General features: G+C 46.6%; 1 protein-coding gene and 1 long non-coding RNA gene across 3 annotated transcripts; both read right to left on the bottom strand.

The window, feature by feature from the left end:
• Nucleotides 1–2,567: 2,567 nt before the first annotated feature.
• LOC114012314 (uncharacterized) lies at nucleotides 2,568–11,289 on the bottom strand. Its single transcript, XR_003554693.2, has 3 exons — nucleotides 11,000–11,289; nucleotides 10,371–10,534; nucleotides 2,568–2,685 (listed from the first exon to the last, which is right to left on the bottom strand). It is a non-coding gene; the product is annotated as an uncharacterized LOC114012314 (long non-coding RNA).
• A 1,431-nt stretch (nucleotides 11,290–12,720) lies between these two features.
• CORT (cortistatin) lies at nucleotides 12,721–16,428 on the bottom strand. Of its 2 annotated transcripts, none has more exons than XM_005229597.3 (2): nucleotides 16,246–16,428; nucleotides 12,721–13,056 (listed from the first exon to the last, which is right to left on the bottom strand). In XM_005229597.3, the coding sequence occupies exons 1-2, from the start codon at nucleotides 16,345–16,347 to the stop codon at nucleotides 12,841–12,843; spliced, it is 318 nt and encodes a 105-aa protein (XP_005229654.1). In that variant the 5' UTR covers nucleotides 16,348–16,428; the 3' UTR covers nucleotides 12,721–12,840. The 2 variants fall into 2 exon arrangements, with proteins under 2 accessions (XP_005229654.1, XP_027643723.1); XM_027787922.2 differs by lacking the exon at nucleotides 16,246–16,428 and adding an exon at nucleotides 14,277–14,652.
• Nucleotides 16,429–22,039: the final 5,611 nt, after the last annotated feature.

The raw sequence follows: 22,039 nt of genomic DNA, 5'->3' as shown, positions 1-22,039 counted from the left end.
TATACATTATGTATGTATACACACTCAAAATGGTAATGTTTAAATACCTGTACAACTTCTGTTCAACTACACAGCTGCAGAACCCAAAGGCAGGTAATTTTCATGTATGCCAGCCCACTTCAGCCACCGCATGGATGGATGTGTATGTATTCACGCACCTGACTATGCAAATTCCAGGGCAAACCCCTGCACTCTACACACTCATCCCCTTGGGAAGGGAATATGACAGCACGCAAGTAAGAGATGCTGGTCACATTGCTCTGCCTTCTCCTGGAAGAGCTCCAACTCTACCATGGGGAAGGCAGCGTAAGAACTGCACAGGTCAGGTTCTCTTCCCCTCCCCATCTCCCCAGTGCCATTAACCTGAGTCTCAAAGCTACCGTCTTGCTCCCACCCACATCCTTGGTAGCTGCAGCATGTCTGCTGGGCTGGCTCCAAGTCTGTGACTTCACCGGAGCAGCTGTTTGTGCTGGGATGTGAATTTGGTTACAATTCAGATAGAGCTAGAGCCAAAGCTATGAAATCCACCGCTGTCTTCTCTCCAAGCAAAGATGCTATGCACATTACAGGCACAGCCAACATACTTTCCTTCAGTAAGCCTGCCTCCGAACTACTAAGAGGAACAAAGGGGATGGGTGTATAACACATGTCTAACATGTATCTCTTGTCCAACATTAAGTCTCACGCAGGGAAGGCAGACTGGGGGCAACAACAAAGAAAAGCAAGAAAAATGCATCAAATCTCTGTACTAGGTGACCCAAAGACCAACCAAGAATGAGCCCATCAAGAGCTCCCTATTGTGAATAGAGTGAGGCTAACCAAAATCCTCCCCTGCACCTATCGCAGCCTCATTCAGCAAGCAGCTTGGCCCTGCAAAGCAAGTAAGAGACTTTTCAGCTCCCAGAACAGTACCCAGGTATGACAATCTCATTTAGAGAGAGTTGCTTGTGGTTTACACACGTGTCACAATGACTGGAAGGCCTGGAAAGTCACTTGCCAGCTTAGAAAAGGCTATTAGCATGTGCCATTTCCTCCAGTGCACAGGCTCCAACAAGAGGATCCACTTGAGCAGTAGCCTGTCTCCAAAATCATTCTCTGTCAAGGGAGAACTGAAAAGCAAGCTTGGCAGAAGAACTATATCCATCTCCTGCTGGAGCTTCCATATAATCCCCCACTGTTACACCCTTTCTTAAACAAAGCTCAAACCCTTCCCCGTCTGCAGAACCAGACTCTGCAGAGTACAGCGACCACCAACAAGTTTGGGATGAAGTCCCAGTTTTTCAAAGAAGGGGAACCCAGACCTCGTCTTCCACAACAAAACTACAGCAGGCAAGTTGCTCTCAGCTGAGAGCACAAGGTCTGCCTTTGGAAGTCAGAGCTTGGCTGCTTGTCTCTATTTCCATCCCCCTTTCATTTCTTCCTCCTTTCATGACTGCTCTTCCTCTACATGAAATGATTAACACTGTGAAGAACTGTATTCACCTCTCAAATGTATAACTTGCTGAGACTGGAGGAGACAATAAATTCCTGAGGCTCTGTCTCTGCTCAGGAAGAGGGAGAAGCTGGGAAACGTGCTAAAGAACAGGTTTCAACAGCATTAGGACTGGCAAATTCATTAAACTCACTTGCAACAGGCTCCTTGTCCATATATACATCCAAATGCATTTTCTATTCACCCCTGTTCAACTCAAAAACATTTTTCATCATTTCTCTTCATCTGCAATTGTCCACAACCTCAGGTTTTTTTCTAACAAAGAGGCTATTACCCCACTAATCTAGATAAACAGTAAAGTCAGCCCACAGGAAGAGCTACTGCTCAGACATTAAAGAGTTAGTACAATACATGGAAACAGACAAATATTCGCTCTGGCTAAATTCTCACTGAATACAGACAACCTCATTCCTGCCTTAGAGAAAACAGATTGAAGGCCCTGTCAAGAGTCAACAGTTGCATCAGTCAGAACCTGTACATTAAAATGCCTGTAGCACTCCAGGGAAAAAGGAACCAATCCACCAAGCAACCACCTGTGCTAAACTTTTGCTTACCATCTCAGTGGAATAATATGCTTTTCCCAACTATTTCAAATCAACCCCCCTTCAAAGAAGTCTGAGATCCCTGATTGTTCTCCTCTCTTTGGAGAAGAAAATAGAGTAATGTCTAGATGCACTGCCTTTTACAAAGGCTGGCCTCATCTATCTCATCTTTAATGTCAAATCTTTCTGCCCAAAAGAACTGTAAGTGTTCTAACTGGACAGTGTCCACCAGTCTAGATATAAACTCATTTTTTTCCAGAATTCCACCCTGAAGTTCTTGTTTCTTGCCCTAGGGAAAAAAAAACAAAAAAAAAAAACAGAACAAGAAGCCCACCAAAATGCCAGGCAGGAGTTCTGTGCTGCATGGACGCTCAGCTGCTTTGCTCATTTTTGCTTCTCTCGCAGAAATCTTCACAAAGCATGACCAGCAAAACATGCTTTGCTCCTGTGTGCTTTTGCTTTGGGCAATGTCAAACATTTGGATTTGAGGTGAGATTACTATTGTTTCATAGAGAAATTTAACTTTGTCTTTTAAATGAGTGGGACACTTACCTGGGCTTCCTTCTCCTCACTTTTCAACACAGTTAGTGAAATCCGTAACAGCGAAGTTCCAGCAGGAATCCTGAACAAAGCTTGAATAACAGAGGGAATCTGCAAAAAGAAAATAACAGCTTTTAAATACAGTTTTCAACAAAATACAATTAAATAGAAGCATTACAAAGGAGGAGTGAGCTTGTGCCAACACAGCACCGTATTCTGTCTCAGAAACATCTGCATTTCAGAGATAGGGAGAGCTATAACCTGACTGCACAAAACCAAATGCTCAGGTGTTGGTACTCAAATACTCCCTGGATTAAGAGGTTACCTGACTGCTGAGTGTAAGTGATTACATATGTGACTTCTTCACAGCTGCTGGACATATTGCCACCTGTTTTTACCTACTAACAGCAGGCCTACCACTTCTGGAACCTCAAAGCTATATGCAGAAAAAGTCCACTAGAAAGTGTTGACGTACCCTGGAGGCACTGGGCCTGCTGGCAAGCAGAGGGAGGCTTGACAGATGCTATAGCCTCTAATTTAAAATCAGGCACAGAGTCTATGAAAGTACATCCTAAATTGCCACAGCCATAGTATCTGCCAGTGACTTCCTAAGGCATAACGCCATTAACAAAGACCTGAAGACTTGCTAGGGAAATAGGTCTGTTAAATTAGCCCATATTTACACCTCTAGACTTGAGAAGCAAATTTGCAGCTGAGCAGGATCTTAGCATAGAAGTGGTCAAGTCCTTGGGTATGAACGTGGCTGAGATGCCCACAGGAGCCCGGTTCCAGGGCCACCTTCTGCTAGCCAGCGCTTACTTTGCTCTAGCAATGCTCAGCTTCACTGGAAAGCCAAACAAAATCATTTGGCTATAAGCAGAGTAAATTTCATACAAGGATTTTGGATCTAACCCAGCTTCTCACCTGAATGCCAAGGCACTCACTGCACAGAGTACTTAACTGTTTTAGTCAAGCTCTGAGCCTCCTTAGCTAACAATGTAAGCCTAAAAGAAGAAATTCTGGATGGTCAACATGAAAATACTTCAGGTACATGTCTGTGGGGCAGGCAAAGGGGAAACAGTCTTGTTATAGCTTGTGTTTATCTAAAGTGGCAAGAGCAATATAGAGCCACCGAGCAGCCAGCAAATTAAAAGATCATTGCATGTAATTTAAATGTTCAGCTGGGATCCCCTGAGGCCCAGTGGGAAGAATCTCTGAGGAAAGGAAGATATTTTGTTTGATGTATATTAGCAAGGAAGAAACTAAGCCAGAGCACTAGCAACGGCTGGAAGAATTATTCTTGCTGAAGTCAGATTACTCTAACTTGTCCATTAGCTTCTGCTTAGCAGCACTGTAATGACCCAAAATTGCAGCTGACAGATTGGTGCTGAGAGTTTGTCTCATTGAGGCTACTGCATGTGGATGGGCCATTATTCTTCCAATTTTGGTCTCTGATGCCTGTTAACATACATTAGGCTTTTCCATATGGTGTTTCTTAGCCTGGTGTCCAGGGCAGCTGCCTGGGCCTCTGTCCCCACCCACATGCTCAGGCCCTGTCTAATGAAAATGGATGATGGCCCCAGCTTAGTAATGGGACACAGATGGACCAAATGATTTTTTGCTTTGAAACATATTTTCATTTAAGCAAGTCTCCAAAGACTGTGAGGTTTTTATTCTTGTATCACTGTAATATTCCCCCCTAATACACTGCAATCTTCAGACAGGTGAGGAATTCAAAGTTGCAAACTTTCAGTTTAACTGGATCTAGAAGTCTACAGACCAATGTCCTGTTCTAGAACTGCTGTTCTGTTGATGCCCTTGGCAGTCACTTACATGTTCTCTCACTTTCCTCCTCTCCTACCTCACCTCTTCTGCTCATACTGAAAGATCTTCAGCATGAGAAGCAGCACTTTTTTTTGGCAGATCTGTTAAAAGAAGGCCTGACAGGCTGTTGAATCAGCTTCAGCGGAGGAACTGTACTGCCTCCTTCAATAAAGATAGTAATGATAAATTAAACAGCTGTTGTATTATTATGAAAGCTTTGTGTAGACACAGCAAAAGAGGCCTCCACAGCTACACATGAGAACACATGACTGAGGGGACTGTGTAATGGGCATGGCAATCAAGGGTCATTTCCCAGTAGGACTCCTCATTCTTAAAGTTAAAGTTACTCTTCTTGTTAATAACGGTATTCCAAGAACAAACAGACACAAGCAGAGTCCAAATGCCAGAGAAGAGTCCAACACTTCCACACAATTTGTGGGAAAACAAAGCTCATCTTTCAGATGACACCAGTGTGGTACCATACACCCGCCAACGGAAGTGCAGAGCTGAGGTATGCAGTAGGCAAACACCTGCTGTAAAATGTAAAATGCTGTAAAAATACAGGGAGCCACCTGTATCTTGGGCCAACTGTCCTGTGCCATAAGTCGCCACTGCAGGCCTATAACCCAGTGGTGTTCTGCAAACAGCATTTCACACACTTCTTACGCTAACTTGCTCTTGGTGGCCAGCCTGGGGCATCTCATACTTAGTTCCATGCAGACTAGACAGGATGCAGCTGCAGCCTGCATTGCCACAGTGATCTGGGAAGCCACACAGAACGAACTGCCCCTTGCTGACTGCTTTGGTGAGCCACTTGCACTGTGGTACACGCTCTAGGAGATGGAGTTCCCTCATGTTCTGCATCTGTACTCTGCACTGGGAAGTTCCCAACAGCTCACTAGTCTCCAGCTTCCCACAGTGCTCCTTGTTATTTGTGGTTTCTGCCCTCATGCTAAGTCTTTTCAAATAATCTGGAAATAACAGTCTTAATGCTAGGGCAGTGTCTGCCCATGACATCTCATTTACCAAGCAGTCTATCTTCCTGGAGAGGGGAAGTCTAGTTAAGTGTTTCTGAGGGACAGGCCAGGTGTCTGCATGTGTACGTGTGAAAACGGGATGGGACTCAGGATAACAATTCTTCTCGAATCTCTCAGCCTTCATTACAATTCTTCTTTTAAGTGCCAGCTCTAATTTATGATCTGCCGTTCAAAGGCTCTGAAGGCCTGCAGCTACAACTGACCAGCTGTCAGAACAGGGCTTACAGAAACAGGAAACATATTAACCTGTCTATCCCCCCTGTCTAGATCCCGCAACTGATAGAGGAGCTGACAGAGTTAGTTCTTGGCATATTACTTCCACCAAGAGCATTGCCTGGGGCTGTGACTGAAGGTGGAGCCACCCAGAACCAAGTGAAGATTGCCCAGGGGCAGTAATTTGGACATAGCTGTCTCTTGTGCCCAAGACAGAGGCTTCCCGGATTGTGGTCCCCACTTTCCTGCTTGCTTCCTGCAAGATCTCTGGTACATTAACTGGTACTTCGCTTTGTCTCCTGTTAAATAGGAATGGTTATTCTTGGTTGATGCACAAGAATGTTGGCAAAGATGGATCATCTCACAGAGACTCCTTCATGAAAACTGCTAGTTAAATGAAAATGGAAGCAACTACTTATCTGAAAAGAACATGCAAATACAGACATGCACAGCCACTTTCTCCTCACAGCAGCAACACTAATTTCATATTTTATACCACAGCAACAACATGAGAAGATTGAAAAAATGCAAGCCTGCCTGTGACTAAATGGTTAAAGGGTGGGAGGACATCCCCTTACCTCACTCTACTGCATTTACGTACCCTCTCATGCAGCTTCTGAGTCACACACTATTTAGACAGCTTTGCAATATGGAGACATTCCCATTTTTATTCTGGAACAGAGCAAAAGGCCAGCAGTGGCATTTTTTCTCAGTCGTTCTGCTTCTAGCCCACTCTGTCCCACGGCATGACAATCTGCCTTCCAGCACTGAACAGGGTTCAGTTATCCTTTTCGGAAGAGCAATCATAAGGCACTTTCCAGCCCGCTGGCTCCCAGCAGTGGGTAAATTCATCAGTTCACAGATGAAGATGAGCATTGCTTGCAAGCCAATATTTTAGAGCACAAAGACTGCTGTTTGCTCCCCATGGTTCTGGACTCCTGAAGTGTAAATCCATGGATTTTTAGGCAGCTGCAGTTCCCTGCCTGTACACCTGCACCCAAACTTCTGTCAAGGCACCTCACACCATGGGACTGATTTGCCTCTGACTAGATTAGCAGCACAAGGCCAAGAACAGAGGCAGAGCTCTCGAAGCAAAAAAGGCTTGTGTGTAGATGTGTCCTGACCTCTGGGAATCACTCTGAGCAGGAGACTCGCTGCACAGACTCTTGTCCCAACTGGAAGAGTTAAAAGCTCTTACATTGTCACAGAAATATTCTCTTTTCCTTTTCTCTGTTAAGCTGCTGCCTGTGCTGGGTTCACTAGCTAATGCAGATCAATACATCCAGTGCAATCTAGACAAACTGCTCTTGTTCAAATACATAGTCACAGCAAAATCAAGCAGATTTGAAGACTCCTCCTTCTATGCAACAATGACACACATATATATACACACACAATGTGTCTAAAACTATGGACTCTAAAACCATCACCAAAGGGACCGAAAGTGTCCTGGACAATTTCTGGAATGTACGAGCCAGGAGTGGGCAGCTTTCCACAACCATAAATCCTTGGCTTCTTCCTCTCTGTCAAGAGACTAAGATACACCATCCAAGCGCAGGCCAGTGAAATCGACAATTTTTAGCAGCAGACTTACCTAAGCAGCAAACAATCTTACAATAGGAAATAGGCCCTACCTCAAGCCAAATTCAACAAGGTCTCAGCTGTAAAGATTGCTTTTTTTCTTTTTTTCTTTTTTTTACACTAAACATTAATTGGTTTAAAACAAGAGTCCTCCAGGTCCCCAAGGTACTGCTACGACATAAATTCCTCGTTCCCAGCTGAATGCCCTGAGCCCAGGGAAACACTATGCTCTCTCCTCCAGCGCAGCTACTTACTCCCTTGTGCACTGTGGTCATTCTCTGGGGAGGTGGAAGACATGGATTTGAATTTTTAGATTTCCTACACCTCCCAAATGCCTCCTCTGAGACTTTCTGTGAGCCCTACATAATTTTAACAAGTTGGAAGCAGACATGCTGGAAAGTTTGAATCTAGATTGAAACAGCTCTCTCTGAAGCTTGTATCTTAAGGGACTGAAATGCTGCCTTTTCTCTCTCCAAAGCTCCTATCTTAAGGGATTGAAATGCTGGCTTTTTTTCATCTGGTACCTCCCTCCCAAGGCTGCAAAACAAGACACAAATCTAATGAGTGAGAGCTCAGTCAGCTCCAAAGGTGCTGGAGTTAGCAGAGGAATACGCAGATCAGACAAGCTTGTTACAAGAAGGCTCACTGGCTCAGCACAGGTAGTTGAGCTGATTTCCCTTTGCAGGGGGTACAGCTGCTCCTCAGGAGCCTGGGTTACAGGCTGGTAGCTTCTAGAGTCTCTGCTTGTATTCCCAGGCTTCTGCAAAGGGCTTATTCACAGAAGCTGCTTAACTGCGTGCTGTTCTCCATTAGCTCCTGCCTTGCTCACATGACACAGGCCCTGACTCAAATATTTCCTGCTTTAAGGGCTGCGTGATTATTATGAAATAAAAAGCAACTTTAACCACAGTAGATATTCTGCAGTAACACACCGTCAGAATCTTCATTCTAAAAGTTTCCCCTGTGCTGAGAAGTCCCAGATTGCTGTGTGTCTCTGGATAACTGATTTTTACCTACCTGCACTTCATCATCTACTGCCTTAGTAGTAACTCTGACTGTACTCCTTATGAACCTCTGAAGAAAAGCTCCACCTCTTAAATCATTACTGGAACAGTAGAGAGCACCTTCTGATTTCCCATCTCTCAGGCATTTACAGCATACAGACTTCACATTACAGTTTCACCCAAAAGCGTAACACGTTAACACTCTCCGTCCTTCTGACCTAGTCTACAAAACCTACACTGCGCTGGTAACTCCCTCTCGCTCCTGGCATCCTCCTCTCAAATCCCTGTAAGTTCTATCAAGGTTCAGCAAAGACAGGAAAAATCCTCTGCATAAAACATCCTCCCAATTCACCAAGAGGTCATTTGTACTCAGGATTTGCTATGTTGCACATGTCCTACATGAAGCTACTGTACATTCTGAATGGGCAAGGTAATAGCTTCTTTCACCAAGCAGTCTTTATGGAATATAAAATGCATTTACAGTCTGCTGTTGCTGAGGGTTTTGTGAATACAGGAGCTCAGAGAGGTAACTGAAGTTAAATATTCAAAGCCCACTTCACAAGTTAAGAGATGCTTTCAGAGCTCAGAGAACAAGGTCACCAAACAAACCATTTACATTGAGTGAACAAATGCCATGTTTGACCTGTTATTCTTCCATGCAAAAAAACCTAGTGTGGCAAGAAAGTCAGCAGAGCCACAGGCAGAGGTACGTGTGGCATCATAGTTAGGACAAGACACAAGAGCAATGTCTCTTGGGTCGGTATGTCCCACCACCAAGCCTAAGGCATAAGGTAAATCTCGTAGCCCATACTGCCAAGATAGATAGGTAAATAAATAAAAGCAGCACTTTTATTTCACTCAACTCAGTGGAGAAGAGATTCCCCTTTACTGCAAACCCAGCTACTCTTTTCCCAGTTTGTATCTGATTGCTTATAGGCCATCAAGCTCAAACCAGGATCTTTATAAATAAATGGACTCACTGCTTTTCAAACACAGGTTTCTTGTTTCCGAGCAGAGCCAAATATGGTAACAACATAAGATAAAAGACACCCTGTGCAACATTAGGTTTCATTCTCCCTGTGATACAAGGTTTAACCTTGATTTTCTGTAGCTGTAAGCAGCGCTAAAGGTGCCTCACATGCCATGCATTGTTTGAGGATGACAGGCATAGGACCACCAAACTAGGCAGTACTGTTGTGTTCCCACTAAATATAACTCCCTTCACCAGCTACCTGCAGACAGACAGGATCTTTGTGAAGTCTGGTCAGATTGCAACTCTCCTTTGTCCGAGGCTGAAAACGCACACAGTGAAGTATTGATTCCCTGCTAGCTTGCCTGACAGTATATATTAAAACAAGATCTTCACTACTAAAAGAACATACAAACAAGTCACCACAGAGGGTACTAAATTCCAAATTAATACCTCCCCAGTTCCTCTGCTGTATCTGTCCACATATGCGGATGCTTTGATCTCAGAATAAATGAGATTTACGCTGTTTTCACCAAGGAATAAGCTACTTTGGACTACTTCACTTTTATCATGGGATAGGATATGCACACATGGAGTTACCCCTGGGTACTGAACACGCTATAGGCTCACAGCTGAACTTGTCCCCATGATAATTTCTTCAACTTGCCTGCAACTTGATGCATAAGCATGAGCTAGCTTGAGGTTAAAAAAATAAAATAAAAAAAATAATACAGTGAATATCAGTGGACCATACATTGAGGTGAGGTCAGCACTGTGTGTGCTAGCTGACTTTAAAAGTTTGCTTTCTGGCATAATTTTTACTTTTTAATGTGTCTTCTTCACTTGTTTAAAAATCTGGAGATAGCTCATAGGTATTATTCACTTGCTCATACACAACACACAATTATTTTGAGCTGTGACATGATTTTAAAATTAATTGGCTATTACATCTAACAAATAATATAACCTTACTCCTTTTTGCTTGACATATATGACTTACAATTTTTCTGTGAAAATTTGAATAGAAAATGCCCATATATGATGTTATTTATAACCCTTCGTTAAGCCCCTCCCATTGAATCTGATCTATCACGCTACACTCCCTAATATTAAATGCCATCATTAGGCAAGATCTCACATTGCTTCAGCATCAGCACATTGGCTTACCAAGGAAACTGCAAAATTAAATCCAACTCAAACACCGATTTCAGCACTGATGAAAGAAGCTGCTTCAACTGTGTTGGCCCCTATCCACAGCATGTGCACTGGCGATGCAGACTTCCCGCTTGGTGCTCAGCCAGTGTGCCTCAGCCTACATTAGCAGGAACCATCTGTAGGGATGAAAGAAGAGTTCAACTTCCAAATTTACTTCCAACCTTGAAAGCAGACAGACTACTCTCTCCTCCAGGAACCACTAAATAATACAGCATACACAGTCTGCTGAACAAGCAGTCTCTGTTAGGGGAAATCTCTATGTCCGTGTGGACAAGGATTTCTCACAATGGGTTTCTCATTTTCACTACACATTGTCTTGAACGTCATTATCACAGACAAGTTCTAATGGTGGATAATAAGGCAACTCTTATGAGAACACTTCAGGTACTAGCATCCTGGTTGGTCTCATACTGCTACACAGGTCTTAGTAACAATAATGGCTATAGTTAGCTCTTATACAGCACTTGTCACCCACGTATCTTACAAAAAATGATAAAAAGAGACAAGAGTTATTACCACAATTCATAGACAGGGAAACTGAGGTATTGAAAGGGAGGTAATGATAAAATGTGAATACCAACAGCAAAATGAGGCATAAAACCAGGTCTCCTGTGTCCTAGCTGGGTACTCCAGGCAACACAGTTGGAAAGCTCCACATCACATTACCCATATACTGAATCACTGAGTTCCCCCAGCAAGGATCTTTTTTCATTATGGAGTGAAAAATAAAACAAGCCACAGGGCTCTAACTCCTCCAGCAAGCCAGAGACACACAGCCAGAAATTTCCATGGCAAACGACACAGCGAAAACACAGCCTGACACAGAGCTAAGTGGCAGTGGCAAGCCAGCCCGTCTAGGTGCCGGAGAGGTTGTATCACTCATTATTCAGGGAGAGCGGGGGAGTTGGAAGTGCTACTTCAACTGTAAGAAAACAGGCTGGCTGATGATTAATCCAAAACGCTGCTGTTGAGATGAGCAACCTCATGGTCACTGACCTCCAAAAACAGAATGTAAAGGTTCAAAAGTAAGCCACTGCAAATAACTACCTTCTCACCAGTGGCCAGCCAGGCCTTTGAGACAGGCTCAGCAACACACAGCTGAAGTTGCTATTTTGTGTGGTCATTCCCAGCAATGTAATACAGCTCCGAAACTCAACCTGTTAATACTAAGAATTAAAGCAAATAGAGCAACTGAATTTCATACCTTTTTTTTTCTTGCCAGCATGAGAGACCAAAGCCTCAGCAGTCTCCTTTAGAAATACCCATGGTGAACTCAAGCATGTCTACCATTCCTATCTCTACATTACCTGTCACCTCTAAAAATAAGGTTCAAAAAGCCCTGCCACCTCTAAAAATAAGGTTCAAAAAGCCCTGTCACCTCTAAAAATAAGGTTCAAAAAGCCCTGTCACCTCTAAAAATAAGGTTCAAAAAGCCCTTCAGCAACAAAAAGAAAACAAAATAAGAAATCCAACAGGCCCTATGACTCCAGCAAATGGCACACAATAAGGTAAGTAACAGATATGAGGTGTTTAATTTTTCTTTGTTTCTTAAACAAGATGAGAAGACACCGAGAAACCATGAGAGAACCAGAGCAGAGTCTGAGCTGTTGGCCCGGGATCACAGCCAGCTTATTTCAGCCAGTTCCTGCAGCGCCCGAGCACCCCAGTACCTGCTCTGGAGATACCTGCTGGTAAACCAGAAGTGGCCAAGGCCGGGCTGCGGGCACATGTCCCCTCCCCTCCCCCCAGCAATGCCCCTGCACCCCCACCCACGGAGCACTGTCTGGGTGCTTCGCTCAGCCACCCCCAAGCCACAGCCAGTGTGGAAAGGAGCAGAGGGAGCTGCTCTCCCACATGCCCAGGACCAAACCGCCCTCTCCAAACTGTGGCCACGTTACCTTACCCTGGCCAGGGGCTGGCGCCAAGGGCCCTCCTCACCCGGCACCATGCCTGCTGCCCAGGGCCTGGGCCTCGCCTCACCCCCAGCGGGGATGTGCACACCCACCTGGTTCCTCAGAGGCCGAGGGGGCAACTGCAGCTGCCTTAAGGATGGCTGCGCCCCTGACAGCCCCCAGGGAGCTCTTCCTGACAGGGGAGAGAGCCTTAGACCCACAGGCACGCCTCGCCGACGCGAAGCCCTTTCCAAAATGGCCACTGCCCACCATGGGCGCCCCACCAGATGGCAGCCCCACAAAATGGCTGCCGCCAGTAGCCAGCGGCTCAGCCCACCCACCATCCCCAGTGTGGCCACACTCGGCCTGCACAGCCCAGCGGGGCACAGAGAGGCGGAGACCAGTCCCGAGGCGCCATGCTTTATTGTCAGGGGTGAGGAAAAAAAGGGAGGGAGCTCACGGGCCGGGCAGCTGAGGGAAGGGGAGGGTGTTGGTGGGCAGGCGGCCCGGCGGGGTCAGGCCGGGTGGCACTAGCAGGAGGTGAAGGTTTTCCAGAAGAAGTTCTTGCAGGGGGCCTTGCGGTCCCGCTGTGATAGCTGGGTGAGCCTCCCCAGCACCGCCCGCTCCTCCTCCAGCTTGCCCTCCTCTTCAATGTCAGGGGACGCCGCCTCGCGCCCCACATCCACGCTGTCCAGCAGGCCCGCCAGCATCTTCAGGATGGCGTCTCGCCGGGCTGTGCTCTGTTCCTGCGGGCACACAGCAGGGGAAGGTGACGGACAGAGGCCTGGCCCCCACGGTCAAGGCAGCGGATGCTGCATGGTGCAACCCCCCCATGCAGCCCCTTCCCGTGTCCCTGCCTCCCCCGTACCCCCTCCCCAGGGCCAGTGCCTGCCTGCAGCAGAGCTGTGCCAGGGCTGAGGGGTCTGGGCTGCAAGGGACCCCTCCTCCCTTCTCGCACCCTGCCCAGCGCAGCCGGCCAGCAGCGGACAGGCATGCATGCCATGTGCTAACTGCAAAAGAGCTGCTAACAAATAGGCATGAATTGGCTGTAAAATCCCTTGCTGCCTGCACTAATTAAATTTCCATGAATGCCAAGCTGCCTTCCCTCCTAGTGCTCCCTCCTCGGCTCTGCCTGCCCAGCGCCCGCCACATGAAGGCCAGGAGGAGGCACGGAGTCCTGGGCGATGTCAGATTCAGCACACTGGCGGCTGCAACCCACCATAATATGCAGAGAATGAAATCTAACAAAGGAGAGGGCTGGGTGGGAGGTGAGAGGGATGCACGAAGTGTCTGGAGCAAAATATTTAATTGACGGAGACAGGCAGATTGTATTTCAAGCACAAGAACCTGTATTTCAGCAGCTTGACCTTGGGGGGAGGTAGAATGGAAGAGGAGTTGCTGAGCTCCGTCCCTCTGCCACGGCAGCCCACAAAGGAGCACAGCCTGTGGTTTGGGGGGTTCCGTCAGTTACAAGCTGTGAATGACCTTGTTTCTCTTAACTTAACATGCAGTAAATCTGAGGAATTACCTCTTGCCCGAGAATTCCTGGTCTCTGTGACTGGTGCTAACAGAGGCAGCTGGTACTGGGCAAGCTGGGATAGATGGTTTGACAGGGACAGATCCCGTTTCCCACGCGGATGGGAATCTTGGAAGTGCATTTGCATGTCACTTCTCACAAATGCCCTGTTAACTGCTGGGACTGCTGCGCTTGACCAATGGCCCTGTCAGCACCAGCATTTGCTAAGGACCACTTGGTAAGCATCTCAAAAAATGGATAAATCCAGGCAGCAGCAAGTACCTTGAGTTTAAGTTACAGAATGTTTATGGATATTTTTAAATCACTTTCTTAGCTCTACTAAGCTCTAGTTAGTAGTAACTAACCCTGCTTCCACACAAGAGAAACTCGGGCATAGAAAAATTACATGCTGTGTTTGTAGCAGAAGATAAAAGCCAGTTTGTGCCTGACCTGATTCCTGCTCCTGTGCTGCAAGTACAGAAGTGTCTTAAGCCTCTGGGAGACGGACTGGGACTGGGGAACCCAGCTAAGCATGTCTCTGGGTCACGTCTTCCTCGTAAGCTTCTTTCCTGGCTGTAAGTGCTATGCTTTGAAATAACCTGCTCCAAGCAGAACCGGCAGCTTCAGACCCAGGGGTGGGAAAGGCAAAATTCAGCCTGCTGTTAGAGGATATTCCTTATGCATCATCAGCTGTGGCTGTTAGTGAAACCAGGCAGCTCTTCCCCTGCACTAATCCATTGCTAACATCCCCTCTGCTCTTAGCTGTTCCTGAGCTGCAAGAGATCCAGACTCTTTGGCAGCAGCTAGAGATCTTAGCAGGGGTGGGCTGCGGCACACCTCTCCGGAGCTGCTCAATTCCCTGTGCTACATCCACCAGTGCGTCAGAATGCGCACAGCTTTCCTTGGCATTGTTATGCATTTTATGGTGGTTTATCTCTAAAATCCTTATATTCTTTGTACTTAAAACATTTGTCTGAGTTATAGCAGTGGTGACTACAGCGATTGGTTCATCAGTATCTAAGAATTTTTCAGTTTGTAGAATGGTCTAAAGAGAATCCTATCTACTATAATTATACCATTATTTAGTAAGCAACAGCATGTAGAAGACTAAGAGTCATTACACTTGAATTAATGTTTACCAAGGCTTTGTTTACCAATTTATTCCCTACAACTTGTTTCTTTTTTTCCCCAGCAGCTAGGAATTGCACCAGAAAGAGTTTACTTTTTAGGTACTGGATTTGTTACCGTAAGAATGTACAGCTGAAAGTTTAGTTATCCCCAGAAGGGTTAACCCCAGCCAGCTGCAGAAGCCCTGATCTCTAACAGAATGCCAGCCCTAGCACCTCACACTGTGTACGCTTCTTTCTTGCAGCCAGTTGTTAATGGGATGTGAGCCCACTACTGAAGCAGCAAGACACTGATGGATGAGCTGGAGCCAATGCTCAGACAGAAAAAATAATGCGAATACGCACAAAGGAGAAGTTAGTGCCTTTGAAACCAACACTGGGATCCTTCACTTCTCTGGGTAGCTCCTCTGCAGGACTGAAACAACAGCAGCCGTACAGATACAGTGTGACCCGGACTGGTAGTGTGGGGCGACTAACCACGGCTCAGAGGAACATCAGGGATGGCAAGGAACATGAAGGTGAGAAAACTGCACGGTGAGAACAAGCAGAACAGAACGCTTGCTTGTGATTATGTTATGCTATTGCTTCCTACCCCTTTGGCCTCTTAGGGAAACATTCCAGCAAAACAAAGTTATTATAGTGCTATAGCCATTATAATACTAGAGTTTTGCCAGTTGGTAGGATAATTATATTGCTATAATAAGTTCTGCCACTGCACAGAGCTGTGCTGGTTCGGAGTGTAATTATTCTAGCAGAACTATGTCAGTATAACTCCCCTTGTGAATACTACTCTGGAAAAAGCAATTTTATTCTGATATAATTACTTCATTTATTATTCCTCTGTTACTTTCCTACTGAACCCATCTTTTAAACAGTTGTCCTTCCCATGAGTCCTATTTAAAATATCATCTCCCTTGATCATTTTACCAATTACGTATCTTTTCTTTCCCTCCCTAGTACTCTGCTTTATTCTCTCATGCTGTACCCTTTCAGCAGTATTTTTTTCTCCTTTTCCCTCTGCTCTGTTCTTTTTAGCAGTTTTTGCTTAGCACAGACTCCACTTTTGCAGGTCTCTGGCATCTGCCCTGGTACCTTTCCGAAATAAACTGGCTAGTAAGATGTAGTAATATCCTGTGCTTCAGCAGTGTGTGAAGCCTTGGAATATAGGGGGGTGACAGAGTCGTTTGCATCAGGTAACACTGAATTGCCCCTATTACCCCCTCCCCTGGCTCCAGCCTGCTTCTGCATGCTCCCACCTCACCCAGCTCCTGCACAGGGTGCATTATACTCACCCTAGTGTTCTGTATTGCGAGTCTCTCTTCTCCAGGCAGTGCAGTGGCTCTCACGCTCCACACCAGCAGCAGAACAGACGCCAGGCTGGCCACCAGCTGCATGATGTACAGGCTGTGACTATGCTGAATGAGGAAGACTGGGAGAGAGAGCTGTTCCTGGGCTCTCTTCTGCCTCAGACAATGGCTGCAGCCCCTTTTATAGCCCTCCCCCTAGCCCAGTGGGTGACGCAAACAATTAAGTCTATATCAAAGGCAAATTAGACTTTGGAGAGGTTGTTAACACTTGGCTGCTTGAGTGGGATACTTCAGTGCCTCTGGGCTTTCCATGTGCCAGACCTATAGAGACTAAGGAAGCAAAGGTTTGGGACTCTCCAGTAACATGCTGTTTCTTCACTCGGAGAAATTGTAGGCACTATTTGTGTCTCTCCTAGTTAGCTGAATTCTGTTTGGGAATATAATGTTGGACAGAATAGGCCACCAGCTTGCACAAACCTCTGGCCAACGCTGGATGATTCAGAGGGAAGAGGTAAAACTTCTGGCCATCAGTAGTTAGGTATGGGCTTGGACTCTCAGCCTGTGTGTCGGAACAGCTCCAGACTCTAGGGGTGTTTGGATCTGGATCTCTGCATCCAGTGACGCATCTCACTGTGGAATGCCAATATGCCTGGCTTTCCCTATACGGTAACATGGGGACACAGGCTGCAGCTATGTGGTAATATAATCTGTCTTGCAAATCTACGTAAGACTACCTGGAAGCCAGTTGGGGATTACTGGGTTTTGTTCCTAGTATTGTTTCAATACATCTTGAACCCTTCCCAGAGGTGTATCAACAGAATGAATCCTGACTTGGAGATGTTGGGTTTAAAAGTATTAAAGGGAAAACAAAGTACTGGCTGGTCAAAGCTGAAGCAGTTCTGCTCAGTGAGGCTTCAGAAAAAGGCTCATGGTATGCTGGCACTGACCGCAGGCTGCTTGGAGCAAGTTCCTACCATTTCTGATCTCTGGTCAGCAGTTGTTAATGCTTCTCCCTTTGCCCAAAAGGCTGTCCCACCGGTGAGATTGGTTCGTGGGCCAGCAGAAGGTGTTACTGAGCACTGCGAGCTACTTTGCATCGTCCCTGTCACCGTGGGGATGGCACCCACCGTCACATGCCCCTGAGATGCAGAGGCAGACCACTAGCCCTTTCCCCAGAAGCACTCTCCTCAGGGCAAGTCCTCTTCTGACCCCAACAACAAATGACAGACAAAAGGTAAATTGTTATCCTAATTTAGCACATTAAAAAAACCCACAGGGAGGTGACTTGGCCAGGCGGATGCTGTGGCAGAACTAAGAACAGAAGGCAGGAAAACCTGTTCCCCACTTTTACTGCTTACAAGCATCACAGTTTCTGGAAACAGTACCATGAAGCTTTGCCTGCAAATAGTCCAGCTCCTAATGCCAGTTACACCACCCTGGATGCTCTTGAGGGATAAGGTGCCATCGCTTCCACACATGTTTGAAAAGAAACGCTGGATTCCCTCACTGAAAGATACAAAGAAAAAACCTTTTCTGACTCATATGGACTTGTGGGGAAAGGTGACAATCTGGCAATTTCTAGAAATGAGTTTTCCTCAGAAAACTCTGTAACCTCATTGTTTCTCACCGCCTTCGCCCCTGCCCTTGTGAGAGCTGGCTTCCATGCACCGTTTTCAGATGAAACATTATCTATTTCCTTTAAAACCGATCTTGCTAGTTTATCAGAACTGCTGTGTTAGCCCTGTGTAATGGATTCTGTCAAACACTTCCCAGCCAGCCTGAGGCTCGAGGCAGAGAGCACTGAAGCACCAGGCTTCAGCAAGCAGACAAATCGCAGGGACTTGCCAAATGACCCGCAGCCGATTTGCTCCGGCAGAGGTGAAAGTGGGAGAATAGCAAATGGAGAAAGCACACTTGGTTGCTCAAGAGGAACGAAGGGTAGGTATCTGTGAGTGTGAGACGTGCCTGGGCTGAGAGGCAGGCAGAAGGTGAATCCCGTACCGCTGGTTACAAGGCAGGACTAAACCTCATGGGCTACTAGCCCAAAAGCTAGACAGACAGCAGCAGCAGTGCAGGTAGGTCTCCATGCTGGGGGCCATCTGGTCTAACCAAACTGCTTGTTCTAATAAATACGGTTTTGTCTGCAGCTTTGCTTTCTGAACAGGCTGATTCCTATAACACTTCATTGAGTGAAGGGGGTCACAAGTATGACGGTGCTCTTCTACTAGAAAAGGGATGATGTGCTGAGCCAGAGACCAGCTTCTGGGGAGGCCCACAGGGGTGTAAACAGTGACCAGTCTGTCCTGGGATTAAAGGGCAGTAATAAAATAATTGTTACCGCCTGAGGGGGTTGTCTTTGGAGAGTTTCCATCCAGATACACCAGCACCAGACCTGTGGCCCTGCTGATGAGCGCAGCGCAGCAAAAACCTGTACTTCGAGCCTGGGCAAGGCAGGGTCTCTCCCCGCAGCTGGGAGCGAGGGGAACAGGGACACATCAAAGCACTTACACTTCAGTGCCCACAGCAGGACTCAATCTCTACATCCAAACAAGTTCCATCCAAGCCCTGCTACAGCATCCCTCAATACCAGACACCTCTTTTCCAGATTCCTCCATCTCCCCTAGTGCCCTTCCCTTTCCTCGCATGCCCTCTGCTGCTCCCCCTACATTGGTCTGTCCTCCTCAGACTCTGGTTCTCTGGCCCCTTTGCAGAGACCCTGCTGGTTCTGCTACCACCACTGCTGACCATCTCCTCACCATAGGCTACAGCACCATCTCATTCTCCAAAGGAAATAAAATAACTGGTAAAAAATTTGCTCTTTTCAGTAACTGGAAAAAGTTCAACATAGAGCACCAGGATTGTTCTTCATTCCTACTGTTCCCTATTCCCTGTCGCATTGGCTGTCTGACCTTTGAGAATGCCCCAATTTTTTTTTTTTTTTGCCAACTCTTGTCACTGTACAGGAAAGGCTAAAGGTTTTTCCTTGGAGGAGTGAACACTCCTGACAATTCTTTCCTTGATTTCCTCTTACACTTTCTCTGTTTTCTCACTCACTGCTTTATAAGTCTTCTTCCATGACGCTCTCTCTGTGTGGAGTCGCACATGGTCTGAGTGGGTTTCTACCCCTTTACAGTGAGGGTGGATCTACCTGAAATCAGCATGTCCGTGGGAGCATGGTAAGGGTGGGGATCCTCCAGAAGGAAACTCAGCATACAGTAACTTGAAAAGACCTGGCTATTGAATGATTTTGTCTGACAGCACGGCTTCAGCAGAGATGCAGAGTGGGTTCAGAAGTACAGCAGAATATGCTTCCACAGTCACATAGGACAACCTCCACCTTTTTGTGGTTAAGGGTGCACAAGCAACATGCAACGGGAGAGGTTTTATCTTTCAAGAAAGAGGTCTCTGACCTCTCCTCAGTGCATCTGCACAGCAGCAAAGACTGGGCATTGCTGGAATACAAAAGCTAAGACTATGTCTGGCACCAAATGCCACATTAAGGAACGAGATGAATTTCTCAGTTGCTTTCCTCTATGGCCTGGATATTTGCCATTGTCTACCCGTTTGTTGCCTGGTCTGGGTTCAGATCACCGTGCCTTGAAACAAATAGCAGAATTGCATCAGGCTTCCCAAACAAAGTCTGGTTCCCAAAGGTGAGGTGCTCAGCCGCAGCTGAAGGCAGGCTTCAAATGCTGCTGCTTTCCTGTCACTGGAACCCTTTCTCTCTGCCCTCAAGAGTCCCTAGTTGCAAAGGTCAATGCAATAAATAAAGCAATAGTCAGCTGACAGTTGTGAGCCTTCCTGGAAGGGGAAACCAATTTGTTCATGGGCCTGAAATCACAGCTCATTTATCAGGCCAGGCCTGCAGTATTCCCTCGCGCTGTGCTCCCCAGGGGCCTCCAAGCAGCATGCAGGTGGCTGTTCCAGCCACGGCTTTTCATTGGCACTAATCTAACAAACCCAGGGAAGAGACTGCGTGTGCGTGGGCTGGAGCTACTGCTCCCACTCATCCCTGATCAGAGCTGCAGAGCAGGTGCAGGGAGGAGGAGGGGAGTACCGCAGGGATGCTGCTGTCGGAGCACGCACGACTACAAGCCTGTTAAGCTCTCTGGGGAGGTGAAGCTGGGGGAGTTGTGCCGCCTGCTCTGTCTGTCGACCCCAAAGGGGCTGCAGGAGGATGAAGCGAGGGTGAGCATGATTCAGTGGTACGCTCAAAACCTTTTGTTATTTCAAAATGCATGCAAAGTCAAACATTTCAGTTATTCCACCAAAAATCATCCTCAGAAATAACTACTCGCTATGAAACACTTCTGTTTCAAAACACCTCTATTTTCCACTGAAAATGTGTCACCCAGCTCCAAGTAGGAGGCATTTCAGGTGGTGAAGCAGGCCGAGGATGCCTGCTGACATGTAAACTGACCTCTGTTACACCAGACTCACCCTGTTGGTGGCAAGATTGGCTGGACAAGACTTGGACAGGAATGTTTCTTTACCATTTGGATATCCTGAGGGACTGCACGTGCACTGTGTCTTGTGGGAATTCAGTCAGAAAGAGCTCACCAGGGATGTTAACACACGGGACTGTGAGACTGCCAGCACCACAGAAGGGACTGCTCAGCTGGGAGAGCTTTAAACAGGAATTCACATGCTCCAGATAGTGTGGGGTTCTGCCTACTCCTCTCCTACAGCTGAAGGAGGATGAAACACACGCAGGGTCATTGCACACATTATCTTGCCCTTAGCCCTGGCAAACTCCTTCCCAGGGATGCCCAGCCGTGGGCTGCTGCAGCAGCCGTTCAGTACCAAGGAGGGGGTAGCCCCCTCCTGCAGGGTCCCCACTCTGGTCAGCCCTCCCCTCCAGCCTCACCACCCGCATCCCTGCAAGGCCTGCTGCTGAGATCCCAAACATGTGGAATAACCCCCCTCCAGTCTTTACCTGTTACACACATCACTCTACTATAACTGAGACTCCCTGGCTCCAATTCCTCACCTTTTGCATTTTTTAAAAGCACTTAACTCCAGCCTATACATGACCAGAAAAGAGCATCACCTGGGCTTCTCAGTATTTAACTCTGTTACAATTTTTCATCTTACTTCTAACATTTTGTCTGACGCTTTGGCTAGATCTGAGCTGCTGTTTCACACTTCTGTCCACACTTTTCCCTCTTGTTCCCCATGCATTTTATCAAAGGAACTTTCCTCTCCCTGAACTTGGTGGCCCTTGTTACTACTTTTCTGTTTGCTTACTGAGGCTGCTGTTCTCTGATGAAAGTTGAATTATCAATCTTACTTTAGCAAGTCTCTTGCTCCAGCCAAGCTCCATCAATAATTCAGCCAGGCCTCAATAACATTAGCTCTGGATGAATATGACACTCATGCCAATTAACTGGCTGAAAGGGCTCAAGAGATACAGGCAAGAGATTTCTCTTAATTTTTTTAAGCTCTTTTCTGAACTTCTAAAAATTGAGTTAGCTCAATGTGTAAAGCCCAGAGCAGGGAGTCTGACACAGTTCAAAAGGCGCCAAGAGGCTTAAGCAATTGATGTGCTAAAGCCCATCAGGCTCTGTTCCCTCGCTTGTCTCCACCTGCTCTGCCTGATATTACATTGTACTGAACTTGGGACAAAGCCTATGCCTGTTCATATGCTCCCAGCTTAATAAGATGCTGGAACATGACTGCAGCATGTCTAGACAAACATCATCTTCGTGGATCTTTGCTTATGAACAGCTTTGCTTGACTAGCCTTGGGCAAAAGCCAGCTCAAACTCCAAAGAAGTTAC

This window comes from Falco peregrinus, chromosome 3 (assembly GCF_023634155.1).
Source record: "Falco peregrinus isolate bFalPer1 chromosome 3, bFalPer1.pri, whole genome shotgun sequence".
Lineage (NCBI taxonomy): Eukaryota > Metazoa > Chordata > Aves > Falconiformes > Falconidae > Falco > Falco peregrinus.
Note: the sequence above shows the minus strand (reverse complement) of the source record. Positions and strands in the feature narration are given on the sequence as shown.